The sequence below is a fragment of the Canis aureus genome, chromosome 30 (genome assembly GCF_053574225.1).
Source record: "Canis aureus isolate CA01 chromosome 30, VMU_Caureus_v.1.0, whole genome shotgun sequence".
NCBI classification, from domain to species: Eukaryota; Metazoa; Chordata; class Mammalia; order Carnivora; family Canidae; genus Canis; species Canis aureus.
This window is the reverse complement of record NC_135640.1, coordinates 31859393-31887044: the sequence shown is the minus strand read 5'-3', so window position 1 is coordinate 31887044 and position 27652 is coordinate 31859393. Positions and strand designations below refer to the sequence as shown.

Genomic DNA, 27652 nt, shown 5'->3' with positions numbered 1-27652 from the left:
GCTCTTCCCCCCCCCCCAAATAAATATTTTAGAAAGACTATATTACAGCAGTAGGAGTTGGAACTAAAAAGTGGCCCAGTAAAGATAAGCAAATATTTTTTAGAGTTAATTCATGTATGTTTTATTTTCAACCCTTCCCAAAGTGAACACAAAGAGTAAGTATGCAGGTAAAAGGCACTAAAAATCAGCAATATCTAGGGCTACTTCCCTATGCTAGGATGGGTCCTGCAGGCCCCGGATAATGCATATTCGTGCTCCCTTGGAGAGTACATCTGGCCTAGTTGCCCTTCCTGCTACATGCAAGCAGGCTTTGCGAAGGCACTTCGGTGTCCTGGTTGGTTTGAGTTCACCGATTTGCTGATGTCAATTCTATGATTGAGAGGTTCTGTCTCCAGGCGGAGGCTCGCCCTGCTTGTTCTGTATGTCAGCTGATGCTGTGGGGTTCCCCATCGAAGGTCAGTCCTGGAGGAGAGCAGGGTGGGTCTGGGGGTGCAGAGTGGGGCAAGTCGGAGGGGCTCCTGGCCACAACAACTGCTCAGGGCTGGATACTCTGCTCCCTGGTTCCTCGCCCGAGCTCCATGGATCCTGGGGGGTGTCTCCGGATGCAGAGCGGGAGGTGGAGGCTGTGACTCCAGGGGCATATTGGGTGGTGCTGGGCGTTGTTCCTGTGGACAGAGCAGGTGGGAGGAGACAGGCATCAAAGCTGGGGAGAGAACTTACTGGATGCTTTCCTGTGGCACTGTCCTGCCTGCCCAAAGCCCGTAAAGAAAGCAACACAGGGCTGAAGCACCTCCTCTAGGGGACCAGACCCTGGGAGAGGGTCAGCCCAGCTCACAAAGGTCACCACTGTGGAGAAATTAACAGGCAGTGCTTGATGGTGACCTTGACCCTAGGTCATTCCCTCTGAGGTCACTTCTCCCCTTGTCCAGTTACGATGGGGAGCAGGCAGGTTGACCTTCCATCCGTCCATGTTTGAATATATAGCTCAGATATCTCTGCCTCCAGCCAACTTGTATCTTAGCTAGAAATCCATACTCTGGATGCCTCTCCTGAACGTGGGGTGCTGGGGGCAGTGGGCACAGCTGCCCAGCGTGAGCCAGCTCGCCACATCTCACCTGCCTTCAGTTTCATCAATGAAATGGGACCGTAATCACCTCCTAGCTATCATCAGGGCAACCTGAGGTGATACATTGGTAGAGAACTAGTCTATGCCAGAGAACTAGTTTCAACGAGTTATAATTCCACATGAGTGAAGACGGTCAGGAGGTGGGCCCAATGGAGCAGAGCCCTCCTTTCAGACGACGCTAGCGCAATTTATGTACTTATTTTTTTTTAAATATTTTATTTATTATTTATTCATAGAGACACAGCTAGAGAGAGAGGCAGAGACACAGGCAGAGGGAGAAGCAGGCTCCATGCAGGGAGCCTGATGTGGGACTCGATCCCGGGTCTCCAGGATCAGGCCCTGGGCCGAAGGTGGCGCTAAACCGCTGAGCCACCCGGGCATCCCTGTACTTATTTTTTTAAGCATAGAAAGAGCAATTCCTCAAGGAACAACTCAGCCTGTCTTTCCCAAGTCTTACTGAAGACCCACTTGGCTGTTTCAAAATGCCTGGAGAGTGCTTTCTTTGGTGCCAAGGTGAACATCATCCATCTGCCCCATAAAACTGTAGCCCTAAAGACCTTCAGGACTCCTCTCCCACAGCGGCCTGTGTGCCCTCCGGACTGGGGACCTTTCCACTGGCAGGATAGGCAACCATTCTGGCAAACTGTCCCTAGCACAGGGCTGGCAACAAGTCCCCTTAGAAGAGTGCATTCATTCCACCGTCCCCCCCCCGTCGCCCCACCCCAGGTACTTCTTAGAGTATCAATCTGCTTAAATTCAACGTGAGTTCTTAAGACTAGAAGAAAAGTATAGATTTCTTCATTGCTCAGCAGCCGGCCCCAGCCTCCCCTGGTAACCAAGATGAACCAGAAGTGACTTGGTGAGCCACTGTGGGCAGGGAGGGGTGGAGGCAGGGAGACAGGGCCCCCTGAGGTAGACCTGGACATTCACAGATGGGTAGGTCCCCCCTGAACTGGCCATGGGACCCCACCAGGTAGCAAGGCTGCCCTCTTTTCTCTCAGGGGCTTTGCACTCCTCATCCCCTCCTCTCCCATACCAGCTTTGCTCATCTCTCTGCTGCCAGCTTCCTGTGCTGGCTCATGGTTTCCACTCCCCAAGATAGCTTGGTCCATGATGGCGGCCAGCCCCAGTCTTCCCCCAAGACCACTCAGTGTTCCCTGGCCCCAGCTCTCCTGCCAGGCCATGATTCAAGGGGCTTTGGCCAGCCCTGGGCAGGCTCTGTTGGGTCAGTTGCCCACCCCTGGTCCCCTCAGCTGAAGCAGAGGGAAAGGCACTACAAGGTCCCTAGCTAGAACCATCATTAAGGACAGCAGTAGCTGGGGGGGGGGGGGGGGGGGGGGGGGGGAGGGTGCAGATTAAGCTAGAAGGGGAAATTGGATGTGGTGGGCCAATTGTCCAGCACAGGAGAATTAACCTACAATGAGATAAGTTAATTATTAGCTAATTACTGCTTGGAGCCCCAAGATTTTACCTCCGGTTGAGCTGCTGAGGCACACAGTAGGGATTCAATAACAGATGGTGGCCATAGATGCCTAAGTTTGGGTCCTCTTTTCCTAGTGAGTCATTTGACAAGACCTAATGGCATGTGGGGTCACTTTGGCTTTATTTTCTTTAACCGCTTCATTGAGATAGAGTTTATATACAGCCAAGTTCACCCGCTTAAAATGTAAAAATTCAAAGATCTTCAATATATTCACAAAATGGTGCAACCATCAACACACTCTGCTTTAAGATATTCTTGGCATCCAAAAAAGCAGCCCTGGCCCCATGAGCAAGCACTAATCTGCTTTCTGTCTCTAGAATTTTACTCATTCTAGGTGTTTCAGATCAATGGAATCCTACAATATGGAGCCTTTTGTGTCTAGCTTCTTTCACTGAACACAGTGTCTTTGAAGTACATCCGTGTCGGAGTGAATGAATCGGTGATTCGTACCTTTTTGCAACTGAATAATAGTCCATGGCGTGGACCTGCGGTCACTCACTGTTTAGCCCGGTGACTTACCTGCATCGGCACCCTCCTTACTCACCTCACCTGTGAGGAGCCTGACCAGGACATGTAGAGCAGGATGAGGAAGAGAAGCATGACGAAAAGTGCCAGGCTCACCCAGAAGGCGATGACAATCAGATCTGCAGGAGGAGGGTTGGTGCATCTCAGCATGATGGCCACAGAAGCCCACAGCCGGGAGAAATGAGGGCCCCCCCCGCAAGCACTGGGCCAGGAAGCTGAGGGCCCCCCAAGCACGGTGTCAGGGGAACTGAGGGCCCCCCGAGCACTGGGGCATAGGGCCCTGAGCAGAGGTGTTCTCTCTTCCAGCCTCTCAGCAGTGACCATTGGGAAGACTTTCCATTAACAACAATCTTGGGAAGGAACAGAGCAGCAAGGAAGTGACTTCTTCCAGAACAACTAGCGGCAGGGTGAGTTAGGGAGATTGCTGAATTGGGTGGCACCCCATGGGTTTGCTGGTGGTGCTGCTTCCCTCATTCCCCTTCCTCTTCAGAGAGCAAAGAAAGGGCTATGAGCAGGGCAGCTCAGCTAGTGTGACAGCCAACCTCCCCTTCACCTTGAGGGCCGCAGGGGCCTTTGGTGACTGCTCCACTGGGGGCAGCCTCAGAGCCCCCAGGAGCAAGAGATTTAGGAGGAGATGAGCTAGACTAGGGTACTGCAATGCTCCCGAGGCGGGCAAGGCAGAATTTTTAACCCAGGCCTCACTGGCCCCTTTCTGTCAGGGGCATCTGGCCAGCTGGGGGCAGGGGCAGGTGCGGGTGGGAGGGAGGGTTGGGGGGGTTTGGCGAGTAGGATCAGGAGGGAAGAAGACCTGGGCAGGCAGCAATAGCAATGTGCCTGTATTTAGGGCTAGAGGCTGGAGGGGCAGGGAAACTAGGAAACACCGTTGGCCTCTTTGGGGCCCTGGGCAGAGCCTGGCAGGCCAGGAGGTGCTATTCTCCTGGGATCCAGATCAGAAATGTTCTACAAGTCACTAGGTACTGTTGCAATACGATAATGTTTCTCAGTGGTTCCTCTAGGGGCAGGCACAGGGCACAGGGCTCATAATTAGCATGCGCAAGTATCTTAGCCCAGACACGCTCATGCCCCCAGGCCCAGATGCCCCCAACTGGACCTGCTATGGCACCTACATGTGTGAGCAAAGGAGGCTACTGAAGGGTGATCACCCCACAGGAATTTATTAAGCACCCACTCAGGCCAGGGGCTGTGAAGGATTCAGAGGGGGCCAAACCAGTGCAGCAGAAATGGCCGACACCTCTCTCCTGGTCGGTCTTCCCCCAGCATCCTCCCCTGAACCCCCACAGTACTTTGGGGATAAGCCAGCCCTGCCTGTGTTGTGTTCTGTTTATGAATGGGTACACAAATGAGGAAAGGAACAAACTGAATGAATGAATGAATGAATGAATGAATGAATGAATGGGTGTGTGGATGGGTGGATGGATGGTGGATGGATGGATGAGTGGATGGGTGGGTGGGTAGGTGGATGGATGGATGGGTGGAGTGTTAGAGATCAATGTGTCCTTCACACGGGCCGGAAGTGAAGGCCCTGGGGGTAAATAATGGTACTTGAGTAAAGAGTGTGGCCTCTACTCTCCGTGACCCAAGCCAGAGAAAGTGAAATCCTGTTAAAAGTTGATCTTAGGCCTTAACAGCATCAGAACCAGTTACAAGGAAGAGATAATAAATAGATGCAGTTCTTGCCAAAGGAATCACCACCACCACCACCCCACCACCCCACCCCACCCCCACCCTCCCACAGCCACCTTGTAACAATGCGTCAGCGACTTGGCCTTCCTGCTCAGACAAGGACAACGAAAGCCCCCAGGCTGGCTTCCCCACATCCTCTCTGGAAACAGATGGTGGTGCCCCAGAGCACTGACCAGTTTAAGGGGGCCTGTGGGCTCCCAGGAAACAGGGAATGGGGTCGTTACTGTCTGTCCTAAACTGAAGGACTTTTGAAAGGAGCCTCTGAAGTTCTGAGCATTCTCTGCTCACCACGCACGATGCTGGAACACCTGCTCTGCTTCCACCGGCCGGTCACAATTGATTTTACAACCCCCAAAGTGTGACGGGATAAATGCTTTCAGAAGTTTTGGGTTTCTTCTGTAAGGGTGTTTTAGATTTAGGCAGACACCACTGCTCTCTGTCCTTCATAATAATACAGGCTTTGAGGTCTTCAGCACCTAGTTAAGTTCTGTCCGGGCCTCTAAGAAAACAGATTCAAAAGTTTCCCAGCTGAGACAGCCCCTCCCCTTCCCCTGGGCTCACACTGGTCCGCCTGGCCCTCCGTCACTATCCCCACCTAACTGGGCAGGAAATGACACGACACCTTGCACAGAACACGATGTCTTCAGAGATGTGTGAGTTGAGTTTTTTTCTCAGACCAGAAAGGCTATCAGTAGCCATTTCCTGTACTAAATAAATTCTCTTTCCTTATGCTCTGTTGAAAAAGATGGCCAAAAAAATGCAGGTCTTTTTCCTCTTCCCCCTAAAGATTCAGTCTAAGTGCTTGGAGAGAACATTCTGTTCCAGGGGAAGAGCTGCCCTGGTGATGGAAATGTTTAAACATCCCTGAGCTTGTTTTTACAATGGGGAGCACCAAGCTGGCTTGACAAGGAAACTGGCCCAGTCACAGAAAACATCCTCCCTTCCCGCCTCTTCTCCCCCTTCTCCTCCTCCTCCGCTTCACCCCTCACCCTCTCTTCTCTTGCCCTTCCCCCCTGGCAGAATGAGGGGATTAGGCATCCACAATCCATTGACAAAAAGGCATGGTGAGGCATCACATCGGGGGATTTCTCATCCTACCTCGGAGCTGAGGAAGTAATCTGACCCATATACTCCCTACTCGTATGGCAGGCACCCCAGTTTTGTTAAATTTTATTAACTGCTAAACCTGTTTTAGCATTCCTCCAAATGCTGCTAATTAGCATTTGGGTCCCAGCATCCTGGTAGGAGACTAACTCCAAGATTTTTTTTCCCTTCTTGGGGTACAACGCTGGGGGTAAGGACCTAGGTTCTCAGGTGGGTGGCTTTGAATTCAAACTCTGTATTGGCCATTTTCTAGGCACGGGATCTCGGGCAATCTGGGATTTTTACGTCTCTAACCCTGTTAAATGGGGGTGATGGTGTGTATTATATAGACTGCTGAGTGGATTAAATAAAATGATATGCATACAGAATGCACATGGCACCATTCCTAGTTAATGGTCGTGAAATGATAAAAAGAACTAAAATTATTATTTCTGTTAAGAGGGTATTGTGGCAAGCGATGTCACTGTGTCCTTCAGGCTCCGCCGTAATGTAGGATATGAGCAAAGGTGATTGTGGTGTAGACTGGTGGCTCCCCATCCTGATGTTTGCTCGCAAGTGCTTTCACAGTAACAGAGGCCCAGCCTCTTGAGGCCTGAGATGAAGACTACATTTCCCAGACTCCCTTTTGGCTGGATATGGTCATGTGACAAAGTTCTGCCCAATGAGATGTGAGGGGGGCTGTTCCTGGATGTCCTACAGAGACTGCTAGATTTCTTTTTTTTCTTTTTCTTTTTTTTTTTTGACTGCTAGATTTCTAGTAACTATGGATCCCTCCATGGGTCCCTACTCCACTTTGCTGGCGGGAGGCTCGGACCTGAGGGACAGGTCCAGGGCAGGCAGCAAGGAGCTGGAAGGAAGCTGGCTTCTGAGGCTTCCACGGAGCAGACCCAGCGCCTGGTCCTGCAGACTTTTACGTTGAGAGAGAAACCTACTTCTGTTTCGTCTGGTCCTCTTACTCATAACCAGTCTTCTTCATTGAATCAGTAAACAAGCTCACTTTTTCAATGAGCACACCAAGACTTACAAACCCAAATGGATGCTGACTTTCACAGTAATCATCCTCTATCATAGTCCTATAAATTTTCCTGAAATACGTATCTTGATTAAACATTTACAAACATTTGCCAAAGATTCATAAGTACTTTTATTTTTTATTTTTATTTTTTTAAAGATTTTATTTATTTATTCATGAGAGAGACACGGAGAGAGGCAGAGACACGAGCAGAGGAAGAAGCAGGCTCCCTGCAGGACTTGATCCCAGGACCCCAGGATCACACCCTGGGCCAAAGGCGGATGCTCAACCTCTGAGCCACCCAGGGGTCCCTCAAAGTACTTTTCAATTATTCTTTTGGAATTAACATCAAGAACATACACACACATATAATACACACACACACACACACACACACACACACACAGTTTTGCTACTTTGTAAAATCATATCTTATTTTCACCCCCCAGGTGGTACCATTCAGCTCCGTCATCCCTCCCATTCACCTGATAGGTTTATGGGTGATTCTTAACTATTTCCCAAAAGCAAATCCACCCTGGAGAGATGTACGTAGTTTAGCACTGCAGATGTCCCATAGAATATGCTGTCACTACCAAAGTCAGTTCCAAAAGAAGAGTCCCAAGAAGTTTTTGAGCAATAATGGAATCATTCATGTGTAGCGCCTCTAGTTGGGACTTCCTCCATGGGAAAGTCATTCTGAGGTAAACAGGCTCAAATCTTGTTTAAAAATCACTTTCACTACTTATGTCCTACCCACAGGGTTGACCATTTGCTGAAGAGTCAGAAGTCTCCGTTAAAGTAGTAACATGAAATTAATTGCTCCGATGCAAGAAAAGAATTATGTATCATGAGTTCTCTGCCTTGTGTTCAGAAGAGATGAGTTAGTGACCTGTTTCCATGAGAGCAGCCGATGTACAGACCACCTTATTATTGAATCTGCCAGAACCAGTAGTACATCAGGGGAAGTCGATGTAGGCCCTGACAAATTTTTCCTAAGCCATAATTAAAGGAAGAAGACCTCTTGACCTGAGAAGTAAATAATACAGCATGAAAGCCAGGCACTACCCGAGGGAAATCAAGCCATCTTACTGCTCCCTGCAAGGGAGCATCAGAGCAGTATCTGGAGATTCATCGCATTAGAATAATATATATTGCGGGGGTGACATTGATATCTGGGACTGTCTTCCCCTAAGCTTTGCCTCTGAAAAGGAGACAGATGGAAAAGCAAACATATAATTAGCTCAGGCAAATCCTCAAGAAACAGAGTTGCATTTCCCCCTTTTTGACAGTATTGGGGATATTCTTAACCTTTCCCTGAAAACATCTGAAAATCACAAGGATAAAAATCCTTGTGAAGTCCCTGTAACAAAATCACACCCAATTTCAAGCCCACCCTGGGAAAAAGCAGCCCAGAGCCTTCAAGTCAGCGCTGAATGCTCCATGGGAAAATATAGATAGATAGATAGATAGATAGATAGATAGATAGATAGATAGATTCCAATGATCTGCCTATCCATGATGGAATAAATTCCAATGTATGGACATGAACACAAAAATCTTAAAATCCTTCCTGCCTGTTAGGTTAATGCATGAATCTGGATATCTTTCCTTCTGTTTTGTTTCCTTCTCTACTTGGCACAGAAAGTCAAACCCAGCCCGGTCTTCCACGTTTCAACCAGCCGCCCCAGGTGACCTTCCAGAAGCTTTGACTTTGTCTCACCGTAAAGCATCCCTGGCTCATGGCTCCATGCCCAGCATCACTCTGCCTTTGATATGTACCTCTGCACAGAACTGAGAGGTGAAGCTCTCTGATCTGTTTGACCGAGTCGGAGATCCAACTCAGAGGAACTGGTGAGGAGAGAGAGAGGTACATTTGTCAGCAATGAAGCTCCCCTGCTTTTCTGCAGTGTGACCTCTGTCCATCCTCACCTGGCCTCATGCTTACCTTACCGACCTTCAAAGCCAAGTAACAACAGAGCTTCCCTGAGACCGCCTGACACTGCCTTTGGCTGATCATTACAGAAAACAAAAATGACACAGTGATAACAGTAGCCCAGAGTGTGGATGATGGAGATTTCTGTTTCTGCATGTTGGGGCGGTTTGCTGTTGTTGACTATTTAGTAAACTTCTTTGGGTTCAAATACTGCGGACAAAAGTAGGCCAGATCATCTTTACTTGACACACAACAGAAGTTGTTCTTCTCCCCAAGTCCACTGCTTGTACTGGCAAAATCCGACAATCATTCTCTATGTTCAAAAATACAAATTTCTAGGACACCATGCAGTTGTTTGCAAAATCTTTGTGAAAGAATATTTAACCCCGCTAGGATATGAAACATTGTTGAGTCGATAAGAGCAAAGTACAAAACAGCATAGGCAGCCAGCTCTTATTTGCAATATTTAGGGGAGACAGGGGGGTCATAGTGGGCTCTGTAGAAAGGCGGGGCTGTGGATTGACTATGCCCCCCCCACCCCCCCACCCCCCCGCACCTCCCAGTGTGGAAGCCCTAATCTCCAGACTGATGGTATTTGGAAGTGGGGCCTTTGAGAGGTCATTAGGTTTAGAAGGGATCATGAGGGTGGGGCCCCATGATGAGATTAGTGTCCTTAGAAGAAAAGGAAGACTCTTTCTCCCTCTCCCCCATCCCAGCCCCCCCCCCCCCCAACCTCCCTGCTGCATCTTCCCCCAGGCTCTCTCCATTCCCAGGCATGGAAGAAAGGCCATGTGAGCCCACAGTAAGAAACTAGCTGTCTACAAGCCAGGAAGCACGTCCTCACCAGACAGCAAATCTGCTGCCACCTTGATCTTGGACTTCCAGCCTCTAGAACTGTGAGAAATGAATGGCCATAGTCGAAGCTCCCAGTCTATAATATTTTGTTACACCAGCCCGAATAGACTAGCATAGGTGTTGGCTGCTTAAAATCTAGTTTTGGGATCCTTACCTCGAAGGGATTTTCTTTAGAGACAGCAGAGAGTTCCCCCACGGCCCCGCACCCTGTAGGAGCAGTAGTGCCACTCCAGGGCACTCTGCACGTGTCCTTTGCACTTAATGGGACATGGTGGATTGGAATGTAATGTGTGCTTGAGGAAATCTGGGAAGCGAGAGATTCAGCAATCAGCATCAGGAGAGTAGAAGGAATCACCCTTCTGCCGAGATGACGAGGGACAGAGCTGTGTCCCTGGAGGGTGTGGGCTGAGAGCCGGTCTGGAGCTGGCCTAAAGGGACGCGTGCTTGAGCACGGCCTGGAGGGGAGGTGGGCCTCTAACCAAGCAGGTCCAGGTGGAGGTTGGCCTCAGAGCACAGAATCCTGAGGATCAAATGGTCACAAGGCCAGCAAGAGAGAGCATGGCCCCTGGTGGGGGCTCTCACAAAGCTCCCGCCAGGAGAGGAGGAGCCAGCCTGACTTGCTGCTCCAGGCAGGGGACACCACACCCCCCAGACCAGGGCCAGTCCCCAGCGTGACTGGGGGGCAGGGGAGCCAGGAAGAGGCCAGTGCAAGAGTTTAGCCAAGAAGTAATAACAGCTGCGGAGGGAAGTCACCTTCCCCACACCGGTCACCAGAGCTGGTGACTGTCGTCCCAGGGAACATGCCGAGGACCCCCCCCTCCCACCGTGCTGATGTGAGGAAGGGAAGCAAAGCTGACAGGAACAGGGTTCGGGCACTGCAGTAGCAGAGCAGGCCCCTTGCGGGGGACACCGCGGGCTCACAGTGCTGGGGTCTTCAGCTGCCGGGGCAGCCCCCGTGGCTCAGGGGTTTGGCGCTGCCTTCAGCCCAGGGCCTGATCCTGGATGATCCTGGATCCTTCATCCAGGATGAAGTCCCGCGTGGGCTCCCTGCAGGGAGCCTTCTTCCCCCTCTGCCTGTGTCTCTGCCTCTCTCTGTGTGTCTCTCATGAATAAATAGAATCTTAAAAAAAAAAAAAAAAAAAAGAATCTGAGCTGCCTCACTGCCAAACCCCGCTGTCCTTTCTGCCCTTCACTTCATTCCATCCCTCGTGCCCCAGCGAAGATGTGTCACAAACCAGGATGGGGCAGGTGGCCAGGAGAAAGTTGCCAGCAGAGCAAAAAAGGAAGAGGCACCCCTGCCCTGAGCCGGGAAAAGAGGAAGTTCTCCTTTGGGTTTTTTCTTTCTCTCTCTCTGTTTTTTTTAAGATTTTATTTATTTACTCATGAGAGACACACAGAGAGAGGCAGAGACACAGGCAGAGGGGGAAGCAGGCTCCCTGCAAGGAGCCGTATGTGGGACTCGATGCCGGGACCCCAGGATCACGCCCTGAACTGAAGGCAGACGCTCAACCACTGAGCCACCCAGGCGCCCCAGGAAGTTCTCACTTTGAGTGAAGTTTGAAGGTGGCTCGTTTTTAAACTCTTTTGAAATTTATTTTATAGGATTAGACATTCGCTTTGCTAACTAGACTGACTGGTAGACTTTTTTTTTTTTTTTTTTTTTTTAATTTAAGAGTGAGCAGGAGGCCTGCTCCAGATTGTCCCCAGGGGCAGGGGAGGAGCCAGCACCACTAAGTAGGTTTGTGGCCCGGAGAAAAATTAAAGCAGCTTCCTGACTGCGCTCCAGGAGCCTGCTTTCAATGCAGCAGTTCCCTGCAATTATGCAGATGAAGACTGGAGGGGACGTGGAGGCAGCTTAGGCCCCAGCAGGGGGTAGAAACCCCACAGAAGGACAAATGGGAAGTCTGATATAAAACATTAACTGGGATAAAAGAGTATCTATAAGATATAAGGAAACTCTCCAAGGTGCCCCTGGGGCTGAGGGAGGGGCCCCAGGTGTGTTCCTTTGCTCAGGTTGTGTTAAGGCCAGAACATTGCATTCCCTTAAATTTTTTTTTTTAAGATTTTATTTATTTATTTGACAGAAAGAGGACAAGCAGGGGGAGCAGCAGAGGGAGAGGGAGAAGCAGGCTCCCCCTCCCAGAGCACAAAGCCCAATGTGGGGCTCGAGCCCAGGACCCTGGGATGGCGACCTGAGCCGGAGGCCTAACCAACTGAGCCACCCAGGCGCCCCCATTCCCTTAAATTCTTATGTCTCCTCATGCCCACTGGCAGTGGAGGCTCTGGGGGTGCTTATGTCATAAGGGTGGAGCCCCCATGAGTGAGATTAGTGCCTTTCTACAAGAGGTTCCAGAGAGATTGCCTCACCCCCTCTACCCTGAGAGGACTCAGCCAGAGGACGCCAGCGGGGGGCCAGGGAGAAAGGTCCCTCAGCCAAACACAACCATTGCCGGGGCCTTCACGTGGGACTCCCCGGCCTGCAGAACTGTGAGAAGTACCTGTTTTGTTATTTAGAAGCCACCCAGCCTACAACATTTTGTTATATCAGCCTGAACAGACTAAGATGGCGGCTCGAGGAACAGAAATGGATTTTCTCACAATTCTGAAGTCCAAGACCAAAGTGTCCACAGGGTTGACTCTTCCTGAGCCTTCTCTCCTCAGATGGTGGATGGTTGTCTTCTCCCCATGTCCTCACGTGGCCTTCCCTCTGTGGGTGTCTGGGCCCTGATTTCATCTTATAAGGACACTGGTCATATTGGATTAGGACTCACCCTTGGACAATAGAACTTCATCACCTCTTTGAAGACACCCCCACTCCTTCTCCAAATATTGTCACACTCTTAAGAGTGGGAGGTGAACACTTCACCATAGGAATTGGGTGGGGGCCACAGCCCAGCGCATAACACCAAGGAAGGACACAGTTGGGAGAGGTTCAGACTTCAATGGAGTCTGGTGGTTTGGCCACTGGATGGGGGAGATGTTGGCTGGATCAGCCAGGCCTGAGCTGGTCTGGAGCTGCTGGACAAACCACAGACAGCCCTCCAGAGTTCCGGTGGGGTACAAATGACCCACAACGGGTAGTGGAGTCCCCCTGTCAGGGCCTTGGGACTCCTGCCCCCACCGGCCACGGATTGCCCAGAGGCCTGGGTTTCCAGGTCGAGATGGCTGCAGGGAGGTTATTGCCATGGGAAGGGACTGTGTTCTGGGCCAGTGACTGGGGCTGGTTACACCACATGTCCTCACACCCCCACCGCCAACCCCCAGCCCTCCTGCCACAGGAGGCACCCCCCCCCCCAACCAGGGCCCCATCCTGAGAAAGCTTAACTCCCCGCTCACTCTCAAGGAATTCCATCGTTGGTCACAGAGCGTATTTAGAAGGCAATAACTTGATAACTGACGACAGATATCCATCATGAAAATTAGCGTGCACAAGAGCTGCTTCCTTCGCTTTAGCTTATTTCTTCATTCCGCAGAGCCTGTGGCCTACGCGTGCCAGGCGCAGTCAGGGGCTGGGGACAGAGCGGTCAAGACCCGGACAGGCCCCTGCTCTGCTGCTTCCTACCGTCTGGTGAGAGAGAGGCTGCCCACTAATCATGTCAAGTGTCCTGGGAACAGTCCTAAGGGATCAGAGCCTAGAACTGAAGTCGCAGCTCTGCAAATATTTTGCTGGATGACCTTGAGGAAGTCCCTTGGCTTCTCTGGGCCCCAGGATTCCGCCCCCCCTACTTTCATTCCCCGTGGCTGCAACACCATAGCACGCTCCTTCCTAGACTGCCGACTCCTGAGGGTAGAGATCTTTTGCACTTTATGCTTCCAGGCCCAGCGTGTGGCTGTTTCCTGCCCATGTGTCACCCACCACCCACCCAAACCTCAAATTCCTATATTCGCCAGGGGGATATTTTTAGCAAGCAAATTGGACCTTGTCTCTTCTCCACTTATAATTTTAAATGACTCCCTGCAGCTTCCGTGAATCTTCTGTGGCTGATCTGGAAGGGTCTGTCCCCCCCCTCCCCCCCGCCCCGTGTCACTCTTCCCCAAAACACCCTCCTTGCCATGCTTCCTGGAAGCACCGTGTGACTGTTCTCCCCACTGAGGGCCGGTCCTCTGTGGGCCTGCCACAGACCCTGTGGGTCAGCTGACTCAGCCTAGCCCATCTTCCCCGTGGAGCCTTCCTTACGACTTCCCTCTCTGTGCTCTGCTGGCAACTTCTGCAAATGTCCAGCACAACACCCTTGATCGCCGAGCAGCTTATTCACGATCCGCATCTGCCACCTGGCCGGACAGTTGAGGACAAAAAGAGTGGCCCGCGCTCTCTCTCTCTCTCTCTCTTCCTTGAGTCCGTGTCTCCTGCAAAAAGGGCCCGTTCTAGACAAAAGCCAGCTGCAGGGATGTCACCTGATGTAGCGCATCAACACAGAGCAGACAAAGTGGCTCGTAAGCATCTTTTAGGGAAATGAGGAAAGTCCGGTATAGACTGAATATTAGATGACACCGAGATATCATTATTGAAATGTTTAGACATAGTGGCGTGTTCTTACTTGATACTATTTTCCTAAGTTTCTTGGAGGGATGTCCTGATGTCTGTAACCTACTTGGAAACACGCCATCATAAAATAGGTAATAATGGTAATAAAATCATTCTTGAGAAAAATCAGGGGCAGGGATTTAGCCTTTTTGCATTGGTGCCTCCTTCTAGCTGCCTGGCCTATCATGGATAGTTACAGAATTTTGATTGTTGAATGAATCATGAGCAAAAAGCAAGAAGGTAAGACAGGTCTGGTGTGTTTCTGGAATAGTGCGGGAGTGGGCCTTGTTGAGACGAATGAAAATCAAAATTGAGGGACGCCTGGGTGGCTCAGTGGTAGAATGTCTGTTTTTGGCTCAGGTCACAATCCTGGGGTCCTGGGATCGAGTCCCACATCGGGCTCCCTGCAGGGAGCCTGCTTCTCCCTCTGCCTGTGTCTCTGGTGAATAAATAAAAAAAAAAGAAGAAGGAAAAACAAAATCGATAGCACCAAACTTCAGAGCGACTACCAAGAGGAAAAGGGGAGCTGAGACTTATTGGAGGCGGCAGGGGCAGGGAGCAGCATGACAGGTTATGCCTGGAGTCCCTCCTAGGCCGTGGCACCATGAAGGGTTACACGGGTTGTGCACTGCTCAAGGAATTCCCCCTAGATGGGTTGCGATTGACTGTGTTCCCAGAGTAGGAGCCTTTTTCTGATTTCTGTGGTCTGGATAGTGGCAGCTTTATTCCTATGTTTGTGGGGCTGCAGGGAGAAGAGGGGAGTTAAGATGGCCATCTGATGTGCCTCAGTTCCCCAAGAGGCATCCATATAATGGTCTTGGGCCAACCTAGGGTGTTGGTCAGCCAAGGAGAGTGCAACCAGGGAAAGAAGAAAGAGGTTGAGAGAGATGGAAGAGAAGAGAGACATAGGAACCAAGGGGAAGAAGGAGGCGAGCCTGCAGGCTGATTTTCCGAAGGGGCAGTTTCAGATGATTTGGAAGCAGGGGACCAGAGAAGGGGACAGTGGTCGTGACTCCGAGGAGTCTGGCAACTAGGGCAACTAGAGGTGAGAGAGACTTTGGCTGGTGGTCCAGGATGGCAGCAGGGATGCAGACCTGTGTGTGTGTGTGTGTGTGTGTGTGTGTGTGAGACACAAGTGGGGGGGGGGGGGAGAGGGAGGTGCTGGTGAAGGGATTTCCCCAGACTGACCTGATGAGTGACGAGGAGACATGCTGGCATTTTGGCAAGATAACAAGTGGACGCCCCACACGGGGCTCCGCTGCCAGGTCACCTGTGTCCATCCACCGTCACGCTTGTGACCGGGTCTCTGGACATCCTGCTGTGGCTCCTGTTCCCTCCACCACTAAGTGGCCTCATCTGCTGACCAGCTCGGTTCACACCCTCGGATGGTTAGTTTTATGTGTCAGGTTGACTAGGCTGAGGGATGCCCCCGACAGCTGGTAAAACATGGTTCTGGGATGTGACTGTGAGGGTGTTTCTGGAAAAGGCCAGCGCTGATTCAGTAGACTGAGTCAGGAGATCTGCCCTCACCGGTGTGGGTGGGCATCATCGGCCAATCCGCTGGGGGCTCGAGTGGAACAAAAATGCAAAGGAAGGAGCGCCGGGGGGCTCAGGTGGTCAAGCGACTGCCTTTGGCTCAGGTCATGATCTCAGGGTCCTGGGATCGAGTCCTACATTGGGCTTCCTGCTCAGCGGGGTGTCTGGGTGTTTGCTTCTCTCTCTCTCTCTCTCTCTCTCTCTCCCTCCTCATCACTCATCCTCTCTCTCTCTCTCTCAAATAAATAAATAAAATATTAAAATTTTAAAAAGGCAAAGGAAGGGCAAATTTTGCACTCACTCCTTGAAAGGGGGCATCTATTTTCTCTTGCATTTGGACACTGGTTCTTGGGCCTTTGGACCCTGGCATTTAAACCATCGGCTTCCGTGGTTCTAAGGCCTTTGGACTTGGACTGAGTTACCACCAACTTTCTGGATTTCCCCACTTTCAGAAGCAGATGGGGGGACTGGTGAGCCTCCATCACTGCGTGAACCAACCCCTGTCATCCGCCTCCTCTTGTCCATATCGACATACAGCCTACTGGTTCTGTTTTTCTGGAGAACCCTGATAGGATCACCATACCAGGAGTGTCTATGTTTCTGGTGTCAGGAGATGATCAACCTCAAGGTCATTTTTTTTTTTAATTTTTTATTGGTGTTCAATTTACTAACATACAGAATAACCCCCAGTGCCCGTCACCCAATCACTCCCACCCCCCGTCCTCCTCCCCTTCCACCACCCCTAGTTCGTTTCCCAGAGTTAGCAGTCTTTACGTTCTGTCTCCCTTTCTGATATTGCCCACACATTTCTTCTCCCTTCCCTTATATTCCCTTTCACTATTATTTATATTCCCCAAATGAATGAGAACATATAATGTTTGTCCTTCTCCGACTGACTTACTTCACTCAGCTCAAGGTCATTTTTGTTGTCAAGTCTACCTGCCATGTATCTCTTTCTGCCACATGGCTCTGTGAATGGGCGAAATGGCCTAGAGGGTCCTTGTCGCATTGAAGACTAAGTGAAATAAGTTAGTCACAAGAGGACAAATACCATATGATTCCACTTATGTGAGGTGCTGTCTTAGTTCAGGCTGGTGTAACAAAATATATACATTTCTCACGATTAAAAAAAAAAAAAAAAGGTCCTTGTCAAAATGAAGTAACTGTTTACAATCCTGCCAGACTGCCCAGAGCATGGAGTTATTGTCACCAACCTCCAGCAGGCTCAGGATCCTCACCCTCACCCCCAAGCTGAGCTCATCCATCCACTAGAGAGAATGGCCACTTTGCCACCAGCTGGGCCCTGCCTGACGCAGTCACAGACGGGGCCAAGGAGGAGGGAGGTAACTCAAGGGAGTTCTCAGTTTCCTCTCAGGAGTTATTACAGACAACGTGAAGAGTAGGAGTCCATTTGTGTATGCAAATTTGTGTATACAGCGGTGTGTGCCCGTGTGCATAGGGGTGTAAGACGCAGAGAAACCCTGGTGGGCCAGGCATCAAAATGCTAACACTGATTTTTTTCTGAACAGTAGAGTGAAGTAATTTACTGTCTGAATCTTTTACTAAAAGCATGTTAACCTTTAAAAATATATATTTTAGGGGCGCCTGGGTGGCTCAGTCAGTTAAGTGGCTGACTCTGGCTTTGGCTCAGGTCATGATCTCAGGGGCCTGGGATTGAGCCCCTTGTTGGGTTCTGTGCTGGGGCGGGGGGTGGGGGGAGAGTCCGCTTGAGGTTCTCTCTCTCTCTCTCTCTCTCCTCTCCCTCTGCCCCTCTCTCAACTCACACATGTGCTGTATCTCTAAAATAAATACATATGTGTTTTAAATTTGAAGTATAAAGTGTTCCAAATATATAGAAAAATACAGAGTATTTATGCACCAAATACTTGCTTTAGATTCTTTTTTAAAAAAAGGATATTAGGGGGGATCCCTGGGTGGCTCAGTGGTTTAGCGCCTGCCTTTGGCCCAGGGTGTGATCCTGGAGTCCCGGGATCGAGTCCCACATCAGGCTCCCTGCATGGAGACTGTTTCTCCCTCTGCCTGTGTCTCTGCCTCTTTCTCCCCCTATGTCTATCATGAATAAATAAATAAAATCTTAAAAAAATAAATAAAAATAAAAAAAAAAAGGATATTAAGGATCCCTGGGTGGCTTAGTGGTTTAGTGCCACCTTTAGCCCAGGGTGTGATCCTGGAGAGCCGGGATCAAGTCCCACGTTGGGCTCCCTGCATGGAGCCTGCTTCTCCCTCTGCCTGTGTCTCTCATGAATAAATAAATAAAATATTTTTAAAAAATAAAAATAAAAAAGGATATTCAATGATTACAGATAAGGTTGGAACCCCCCTCCCCCCTCCCCAGGCCACTGCCCTTCCCCTTCAGGGGAAACCACAATCCTAAAATTGATGTAATGCAATTACGTCTTCCTAGGAGTATGCACCCCCATAGCAAAGAACATGTGTATTTTTGTGTTTACAAACTAATATAAATTAATTACACGATTAATTATAACAAAGTCATTTTAATTTAAGGAGATGTCATTATAATCAATAGGATCATTAATAATTAACATAAGTTAATTCTGTAGGATGTATCATTTTGCCCATGGCTTTTTACCTTCATGATACTTAAGCAATCTGCTCATATTGGCACATGCAAATCTGGCTCATGCATTATAACCACTTCTATATTGCCGGTGATAGTAATGTGATCATAACTTATTTATCCCTCCTCCTGTTGATGGATACGATGTCATTTCCAATTTCTGACTATCACAAACAGTGCTGCAGTGAACACGGAAATACATGTATCCTTGTGGCTGCATACAAGTGTTCCCTCGGGGCGCCTGGGACAGGGATACCTGGTTTATGCCTTGTGAGCATCTTCAACTTTTCTTTTCTTTTCTTTTCTTTTTAAGATTTAAGTTTTTTATTCATGAGAGACACAGAGAGAGAGGCAGAGACATAGGCAGAGGGAGAAGCAGGTTCCATGCAGGGAGCCCAATGTGGGACTCAATCCTGGGACCCTGGGATCACGACCTTAGCTGAAGGCAAATACTCAACCACTGAATCACCCAGATGCCCCGATTTTTGACTTTTCTGGTCCTTGGCAATTCCATCTCCAAAATGGTGAACCCAATTTTCATTGGGTTTTCATTCATTTTTTTTTTAAAGTAACAAATGCAACTTTAATTGATTTCTGGATAAAAACTACTCAGTGCAGGTCAGTAACCATGGCAGCCCCTACTCTTTTGGAGCCACGTCCTGCATGGTCTTCAGGACCTAGGTTAACGGGCTATTTGCATGATTTCATGTCATCCACAGTATTAGAAAAACAAGACATTAGATCAGTTTAGACGAAATGCACTGCTGGCAGCCAAATCCAGCCGTTATATTCCATATTTTTTCTTTAGATCTTCTACTTTGTTGACGTAAGCTTTCATGGCATCTTCTTTGGATGCTTTCCTTAGCAGCATAAGGCAATACTAATTTCTCTGCTTCCTACCTGGACACTCTGAATATCAATGTTCTACTATCTGCCGAGCGAATGAGTGTGAAATGGTATCTCCATGTCCTTCCCCAGTGCACTTCCCTGAGTACTCGTGGAGTTGAGCATTTTCTCCTATTCATTGGCTATTTGAGTTTCTTTTTCTGTGACTGTCTTTTTGTATCATTTGTTCATATTTCTACTGATCATTTTTCTTGTTGGTTGAGGGATTGCACTGACTTAAGAAATGATGAAGTGGTTTCCATTTCAAGGGGGAAAAAGATGTTTCCAAGGTAGTTTCCAAAATTCAAGGAACTAGTCATTGCACTCTCTTTTCATCCCTGGGATACAGTGGGCATTCATTCCCCTGCCTCAGAGCCTTTGTCCTTGGTGTTCTGCTGCTTGGAAGGCTCCTTCCATCTGTGTGCCACTGCCTCCCACCTGATGGCCTAGAACAAGCTAGGCAACGACCCATCCAGGACATAAACAGCCTGGGAGAGCATTTTTGTCTGGCCCCAAACTTCTTTTTTAGAAAAAATGGAAATTAAATTCAGATAACACATAAAGACTGAGATAGAACAGGAATAAAGAAAGCCAGAAGGAGTACCTCTCTCTGTGGGTGTCAAAGACTCCTGACATCTAGGGTGGCAGGGGAAATCCAGCAACTGGGCTTCCCCTGAAACCATTTCCTCATGGAGATGGTCTATATTGCATTTGGGAGTTTGAGGAGGAGTTTCTTATTTAACCTCATTTGTCAAATACATAAATAAAATCAAATAAATATTTGACCTCATGAATAAATAAACAAAATCTTTACAAAAAAAAAAAAAAAAGATTTTCCTGAATACAAATCTACATTTTGAAAACAAAACAATGGGAAAAAAAGGAAAAAACCAAATCTATATTTTTTTTCCAGATGAAAATGTATCCTGAAGTTCTGAACTTCTGTTGATACACATGAGTGGGCTTTTATTTCAGCCCTGTCACTTTCTCCCTATCACTATATGTCCTCTTTATTGTGAGATGTATGTGCCAAAATCTGCATTTTAATTTCATGAGTATATATATACCTTGCATTGGAAAACACACACCAAATCTATCATTCCCCCCAAAAGCTTCAGGGTTATGCTGGGGACACAGTAAGTCCTCAGCAAACATGGATGGGTACCTAGGCTTCTGGAGGTTGTAAGGGAAACTGGAAATAGGAACACTTTTTCACAAGACATTCTAGATGACTTCCTCCAAGGCTCTGCCAGGGATCAGCCTTTTGTTAGCAATAACATCCAAATAGATTTCAGGTTTCTCGTTTTTTCCTTTTTAAGATTTTATTTATTTATTCATGAGGGACACACAGAGAGGCAGAGACACAGGCAGAGGGAGAAGCAGGCTCCCCGCAGGAAGCCCAATATAGAATTTGATCCCAGGACCCCGGGATCACAACCTGAGCCGAAGGCAGACACTCAACCACTAAGCCACCCAGACGTCCCTAGATTTCAGTTTTGAGCTGGTGTGTAAACAGGTTCTCTTGCTTTTCCTATAAAAAGCATCCTTTTTCTTTTAGTGACAACAATTACTTTTTGACAGATTTTGTGATTGGAGGGCATGAAATCCCCAAGGAGACGTGGGGCTGGCAGAGGATGCATCCCCTGTACTGGGGACTTTGTTTTTCTCCTATTTTGTTTTTCATACTCATTTCCTCAGCTAACTTGTCATCCTGATGGAGGAGCTGGTATAATCAGAGAAGATTGTTCACAGAGCACCAACTTAACCAGAGAGAGAAAGACTCAGAGAGAGAGATGAGCACAAGATGTTGGTTTGTTCTGCTGGTCCTTCCTGGGACCAGGAAGATTAAAATAGGCTGGTAGGATGCTGCTTTCCCTCTCTCACAATACCTCACGCACTTCTTTTCCAACTAGGGCCTGGCAAAGAAGGGTGGCAAGAAGAAGAAGGGCCATTCTGCCATCAATGAGGTAGTGACCAGAGAATACACCATCAACATTCACAAACGTATCCATGGAGTGGGTTTCAAGAAGTGTGCCCCTCGGACACTCAAAGAAATCCAGAAATTTTCCATGAAGGATATGAGAACTCCAGAGGTGCGCATTGACACCAGGCTCAACAAAGCTCTGGGCCAAAGGAATAAGGAATGTTCCATACTGTATCCGTGTATGGTAGTACAGAAAACGTAATGAGGATGAAGATTCACTGAACAAGCTCTACACGCTGGTTACCAACATACCTGTCACCACTTTAAAAAAATCTACAGACTGTTAATGTGGATGACAACTAATCACTGATTGTAAAATAAAGGTATAAAACTGAAAAGAATGGATAAAAAAGCAAGACCCATCTATTTGCTGTCTACAAGAGACTCATTTTAGACCTAAGGACACCTGCAGCCTGAAAATGAAAGGTTGGAGAACCATTTACCATTCAAATGGTCCTCAAAAGAAAGCTGGGGTAGCAATCCTCATATCAGATAAATTAAAGTTATCCCAAAGACTGTAGTAAGAGATGAAGAGGGACAGTATATCATACTTAAAGGAGCTATCGAACAGGAGGACCGAACAATCATGAATATTTATGCCCCTAATGTGGGAGCTACCAAGTATATCAATCAATTAATAACCAAAGTAAAGACATACTTAAATAATAATACACTAATACTGGGAGACTTCAACACGGCGCTTTCTGCAAATGACAGATATTCTAAGCACAACATCTCCAAAGAAACAAGAGCTTTAAATGATACACTGGACCAGATGGATTTCACAGATACGTACTTTACATCTGAATGCAACTGAATTCACGTTCTTCTCAAGTGCACATGGAACTTTCTCCAGAATAGACCACATACTGGGTCACAAATTGGGTCTCAACTGATACCAAAAGATTGGGATTGTCCCCTGCATATTTTCAGATCATAATGCTTTGAAACTTGAATTCAATCGCAAGAAGAAATTTGGAAGAAACTCAAACAAATGGAGGTTAAAGAACATCCTGCTAAAACATGAAAGGGTCAGCCAGGAAATTAGAGAAGAATTAAAAAGATTCATGGAAACTAATGAAGATACAACCATTCAAAATCTTTGGGATACAGCAAAAGCTGTCCTAAGAGGGAAATACGTCGCAATACAAGCATCCCTCAAAAAATTGGAAAAAAACCCAAATACACAAGCTAACCTTGCACCTAAAGGAACTGGAGAAAGAACAGAAAATAAAACTACACCAAGCAGAAGAAGAGAGTTAACAAAGATTCGAGCAGACCTCAATGAAATAGAGGCCAGAACTGTAGAACAGATCAACACAACCGGGAGTTGGTTCTTTGAAAGAATTAATAAGATAGATAAACCATTAGCCAGCCTTATTAAAAACAAAAGAGAAAAAACTCAAATTAATAAAATCACAAGTGAAAAAGGAGAGATCACAACCAATACCAAGGAAAATCAAACGATTTTAAAAACGTATTATGAGCATCTATATGCCAATAAATTAGGCAATCTAGAAGAAATGGATGCATTTCTGGAAAACCACAAATTACCGAAACTGGAACGGGAAGAAATAGAAAACCTGAACAGGCCAATAACCAGAGAGGAAATTGAAGCAGTCATCAAACACCTCCCAAGACACAAAAGTTCAGGGCCTGATGGCTTCCCAGGGGAATTCTATCAAATGTTTAAAGAAGAAACAATACCTATTCTACTAAAGCTGTTCTGAAAGATAGAAAGGGATGGAATACTTCCAAACTGATTTTATGAGGCTGGAATCACCTTAATTCTAAAATCAAAGATCCCACCAAAAAGGAGAATTATAGACCAATATCCCTGATGAACACAGATGCAAAAATTCTCAACCAGATACTAGCCAATAGGATCCAGCAGTACATTAAGAAGATAATTCACCATGATCAAGTAGGATTTATCCCTGGGATGCAAGGTTGGTTCAACACTCGTAAAACAATCAACATGATAGATCACATCAACAAGAGAAAAGACAAGAACCATATGATCCTATCAATAGATGCAGAGAAAGCATTTGACAAAATGCAGCATCCATTCCTGATTAAAACTCTTCAGAGCGTAGGGATAGAGGGAACATTCCTCAGCATCTTAAAAGCCATCTATGAAAAGCCCACAGCAAATATCATTCTCAATGGGGAAGCACTGGGAGCCTTTCCCCTAAGATCAGGAACATGACAGGGATGTCCACTCTCACCACTGCTATTCAACATAGTACTGGAAGTCCTAGCCTCAGCAATCAGGCAACAAAAAGAAATAAAGGTGGGCAGCCTGGGTGGCTTAGCGGTTTAGCACTGCCTTCAGTCCAGGGTGTGATCCTGGAGACCCGGGATTGAGTCCCACATCTGGCTCCCTGCATGGAGCCTGCTTCTCCCTCTGCCTGTGTCTCTGCTTCTCTCTCTCTGTGTGTGTGTGTGTCTCTCATGAATAAATAAATAAAATCTTTAAAAAAAAGAAAATGCATTCAAATTGGCAAAGAAGAAGTCAAACTCTCCCTCTTCACAGATGACATGATACTGTACATAGAAAACCCAAAAGACTCCACCCCAAGATTGCTAGAACTCATACAGCAATTCGGCAGTGTGGCAGGATACAAAACCAATGCCCAGAAATCAGTGGCATTTCTATACACTAACAATGAGACTGAAGAAAGAGAAATTAAGGAGTCAATCCCATTTATAATTGCACTCAAAAGCATAAGATACCTAGGAATAAACCTAACCAAAGAGGTAAAGGATCTATACCCTAAAAACTACAGAACACGTCTGAAAGAAATTGAGGAAGACACAAAGAGATGGAAAAATATTCCATGCTCATGGATTGGAAGAATTAATATTGTGAAAATGTCACTGCTACCCAGGACAATTTACATGTTTAATGCAATCCTTATCAAAATACCATGGACTTTCTTCAGAGAATTGGAACAAATCATCTTAAGATTTGTGTGGAGTCAGAAAAGACCCTGAATAGCCAGGGGTGGAAGAGCCAGAGTTCTCTTTCTCTGAAAAAGAAAACCAAAGCCGGGGGCATCACAATGCTGGATTTCAAGCTGTAGTATAAAGCTGTGGTCATCAAGACAGTGTGGTACTGGCACAAAAACAGACACATAGATCAATGGAACAGAATAGAGAACCTAGAAATGGGCCCTCAACTCTATGGTCAACTAATATTTGACAAAGCAGGAAAGAATATCCACTGGGAAAAGGACAGTCTCTTCAATAAATGGTGCTGGGAAAATTGGACAGCCACGTGCAGAAGAATGAACTAGACCATTCTCTTACACCAGACTCAAAATGGATGAAAGACCTAAATGTGAGACAAGAATCCATCAAAATCCTAGAGGAGAACACAGGCAACACCCTTTTTGAACTTGGCCAAAGCAACTTCTTACAAGATACATCTATGAAGACAAGGAAAACAAAAGCAAAAATGAACTAGGACTTCATCAAGATAAAAAGCTTCAATACAGCAAAGGAAATAGTCAAAAAAACTAAAAGACAATCTACAGAATGGGAGAAGATATTTGCAAATGACCTATCTGATAAAGGGCTAGTATCCAAGATCTATAAAGAACTTATTAAACTCAACAGCAAAGAAACCAACAATCCAATCGTGATATGGGCAAAAGACATGAACAGCAAATTTCACCAAAGAAGACCTACACATGGCCAACAAGCACATGAGAAAATGCTCCGCATCACTGGCCATCAGGGAAATACAAATCAAAACCACAATGAGATCCCACCTCACACCAGTGAGAATGGGGAAAATTAACAAGGCAGGAAACAACAAATGTTGGAGAGGATGTGGAGAAAGCCTCTTACACTGTTGGTGGGAATGTGAACTGGTGCAGCCACTCTGGAAAACTGTGTGGAGGTTCCTCAAAGAGTTAAAAATAGACCTGCCCTACGACCCAGCAATTGCACTGCGGGGAATTTACCCCAAAGATACCGATGCAGTGAAACGGCAGGACACCTGACCCCAATGTTTCTAGCAGCAATGTCCGCAATAGCCAAACTGTGGAAGGAGCCTCGGTGTCCACTGACAGATGAATGGGTAAGAAGCTGTGGTCTATGTATACAATGGAATATTGCTCAGCCATTAGAAACGAAGAATACCCACAATTTGCTTCATCGTGGACGGAATTGGAGGGTACTATGCTGAGTGAAGTAAGTCAATCAGAGAAGGACAAACATTATATGGTTTCATTCATACGGGCAATATAAAAAATAGTGAAAGGGATTATAGGGGAAAGGAGAGAAAATGAGTGGGAAAAATCAGGGTGACAAAACATGAGAGACACTTAACTCTGGGAAAAGAACAAGGGGTAGTGGAAGGGGAGGTGGGCGGGGGGATGGGGTGACTGCGTGACTGAGGGGGGCATTTGACGGGATGAGCATTGGGTGTTATACTATAGGTAGGCAAATCGAACTCCAACAAAAAAATACAAAAAAAATTAAATAGGCTGGTATTTTAACAGAAATTAGTAAGTCATTTATCTTAGGGGTGGACACGATGACCTCTCCCGAATCTGCACAGAGCAAGAGAGAATGCAAAATCGACCATTCGAAGAAATTCACCTTGCTTATTGGAACCCCAGACAAATCAAACGCAATCAAAGAAATCTGTCTTAAAGGCATTTCTGCTCCCCAAGTGGCTGAGGGCCTTAGGGGGTTAGATTCAAGTCTAATTCAAGCCTAATACCAGATACCACTGGGTTGTTGTCTTCTATCTCCAAGTAGAGGGTCATGTTTGGGCTCCTCTTTGACATCTGTTGGAGGTGAGTGGAGAAAGTCTTTTGGGCCAACCCCCAGCCTCTGCCCAGCTGGCCTCCCCGGTTCAGAACTCACATTTGTTGGCTTTCAGCTTCCTCTCATCCACGGGAATGAGGTCCAAGTAGTCCAGGTAGTACTCGTAGCTGTCATACAGGGTGGAGGCGTTGGTCTCGTTGGCCATGTCTGCATCCGGAGCTGGTCGGAGCCCTGGGAGAGCTTGGCCAACAGGATTTCTGTAAAGTCATCCAAGTGTGTCTGTGGGTCTCCGAGCTCAAGGCCTGCCCACTTCTCCGAGCTGTTTGGCTGGGAGAAAGGCCAGGGGGCTGTGCCTGACATCTCAGCCCCCACGTAGAACTTTCCACCCTGTCCCTCCTTGATAGAAGTCCAAAATAAACAGAGCTACAAGGCAGGAGACTGAGGTTACCAGCAAAAGCTCTGGGTTGCCCTGAAAAAGGGTACCTGGACCCCTTGAAAAACAAGATGCCTAATAGGACTGGAAGGACACTCGCTGCTTGTTTTATGATTTAAAAAATGAATAAAACCACAGCAAAAGGCTGGCAGTGCCCTTGACTTACATGAAGGCGGTTCTTGGGGCTATTGAGCAACCAGCGAATCACTGCCTTAGATTTAATATCTGAGCGCAGAAATTGAGTGATGTGAGCCCTGAACTTAGCCTCTCTCATGTACACATAGCCAGTTAATTAAACCAAGAGGACCCACTTGGCCCAACTGAGGACACCTCCTGGCTTTTATCTAAGTCCTCCAGGAACGAAGCAATCAGCTGCATTTCGTTCCTAGTGAAAAGGCTGTCTGCCTGGGCCGGAATCCCACACAGATCCGGCTCTTAGGCAATAGGGCTGAGAGTTCACCCAGCCTTTGGCTGATGACACGTGTGACAAGGCTTCTTTGAGGTTTCAGTAGGGAATGACTCTAAGTTATCCATTCATTTTTTTTTTTTTTAAGAGCCTTGGGTGCAATCGAGAGAAATATTCCAAATATTTGGAATGAGCAGGACTCAATGTGAGAGGAGCCCTAGGATTTAGCCTCTGAGAATCATCAGTAAGGAAGTCAAAATTCCCAGAATGGTGGGGCCTTTCCCTCCAATATACCAACTAGTAATGTTAACTCACATCTACACTGCAGAGTAAAGCCGGGCATTGATAGGGTGCACGTCCCCATCCGCATTTGCTGAGGACTTCCTGTGTCCCCAGCACGATACTAAAGCTTTTGCTGGGACTAGGTTTGATGTGTCTGACTTTGAAGAATGGGTTGAACAGAAACAATTGTTCTACTAGCTCTTCCTTAATTTGGGTTGTACGTGTTTTGAGCCTTTTATTTAAAAAGATTTTATTTCTTCATGAGAGACACACAGACAGAGGCAGAGGGAGAAACAGGCTCCCTGCAGGGAGCCCGATACAGGACTCGATCCCAGAACCCCGGGATCATGACCTGAGCCGAAGGCAGATGCTCAACCACTGAGCCACCCAGGTGTCCCCGTGTTTTGATACTTTTAAGCAATTTAATGTATTATCTGTTCCTGTCACTATAATTTTTCCTTTCCTCATTCTAAACTTA

At 47.4% G+C, this 27652-nt stretch overlaps 1 protein-coding gene across 1 annotated transcript; it reads right to left on the bottom strand.

Annotated features, from left to right (window-relative positions):
* Positions 1–95: 95 nt before the first annotated feature.
* MRAP (melanocortin 2 receptor accessory protein) lies at positions 96–26833 on the bottom strand. The gene is made up of 4 exons (XM_077879008.1): positions 26653–26833; positions 26153–26310; positions 3154–3253; positions 96–665 (listed from the first exon to the last, which is right to left on the bottom strand). Exons 2-4 carry the CDS (start codon positions 26256–26258, stop codon positions 536–538), a joined length of 336 nt encoding a protein of 111 aa, XP_077735134.1. The 5' UTR covers positions 26259–26310; positions 26653–26833; the 3' UTR covers positions 96–535.
* Between the last annotated feature and the right edge of the window lie 819 nt (positions 26834–27652).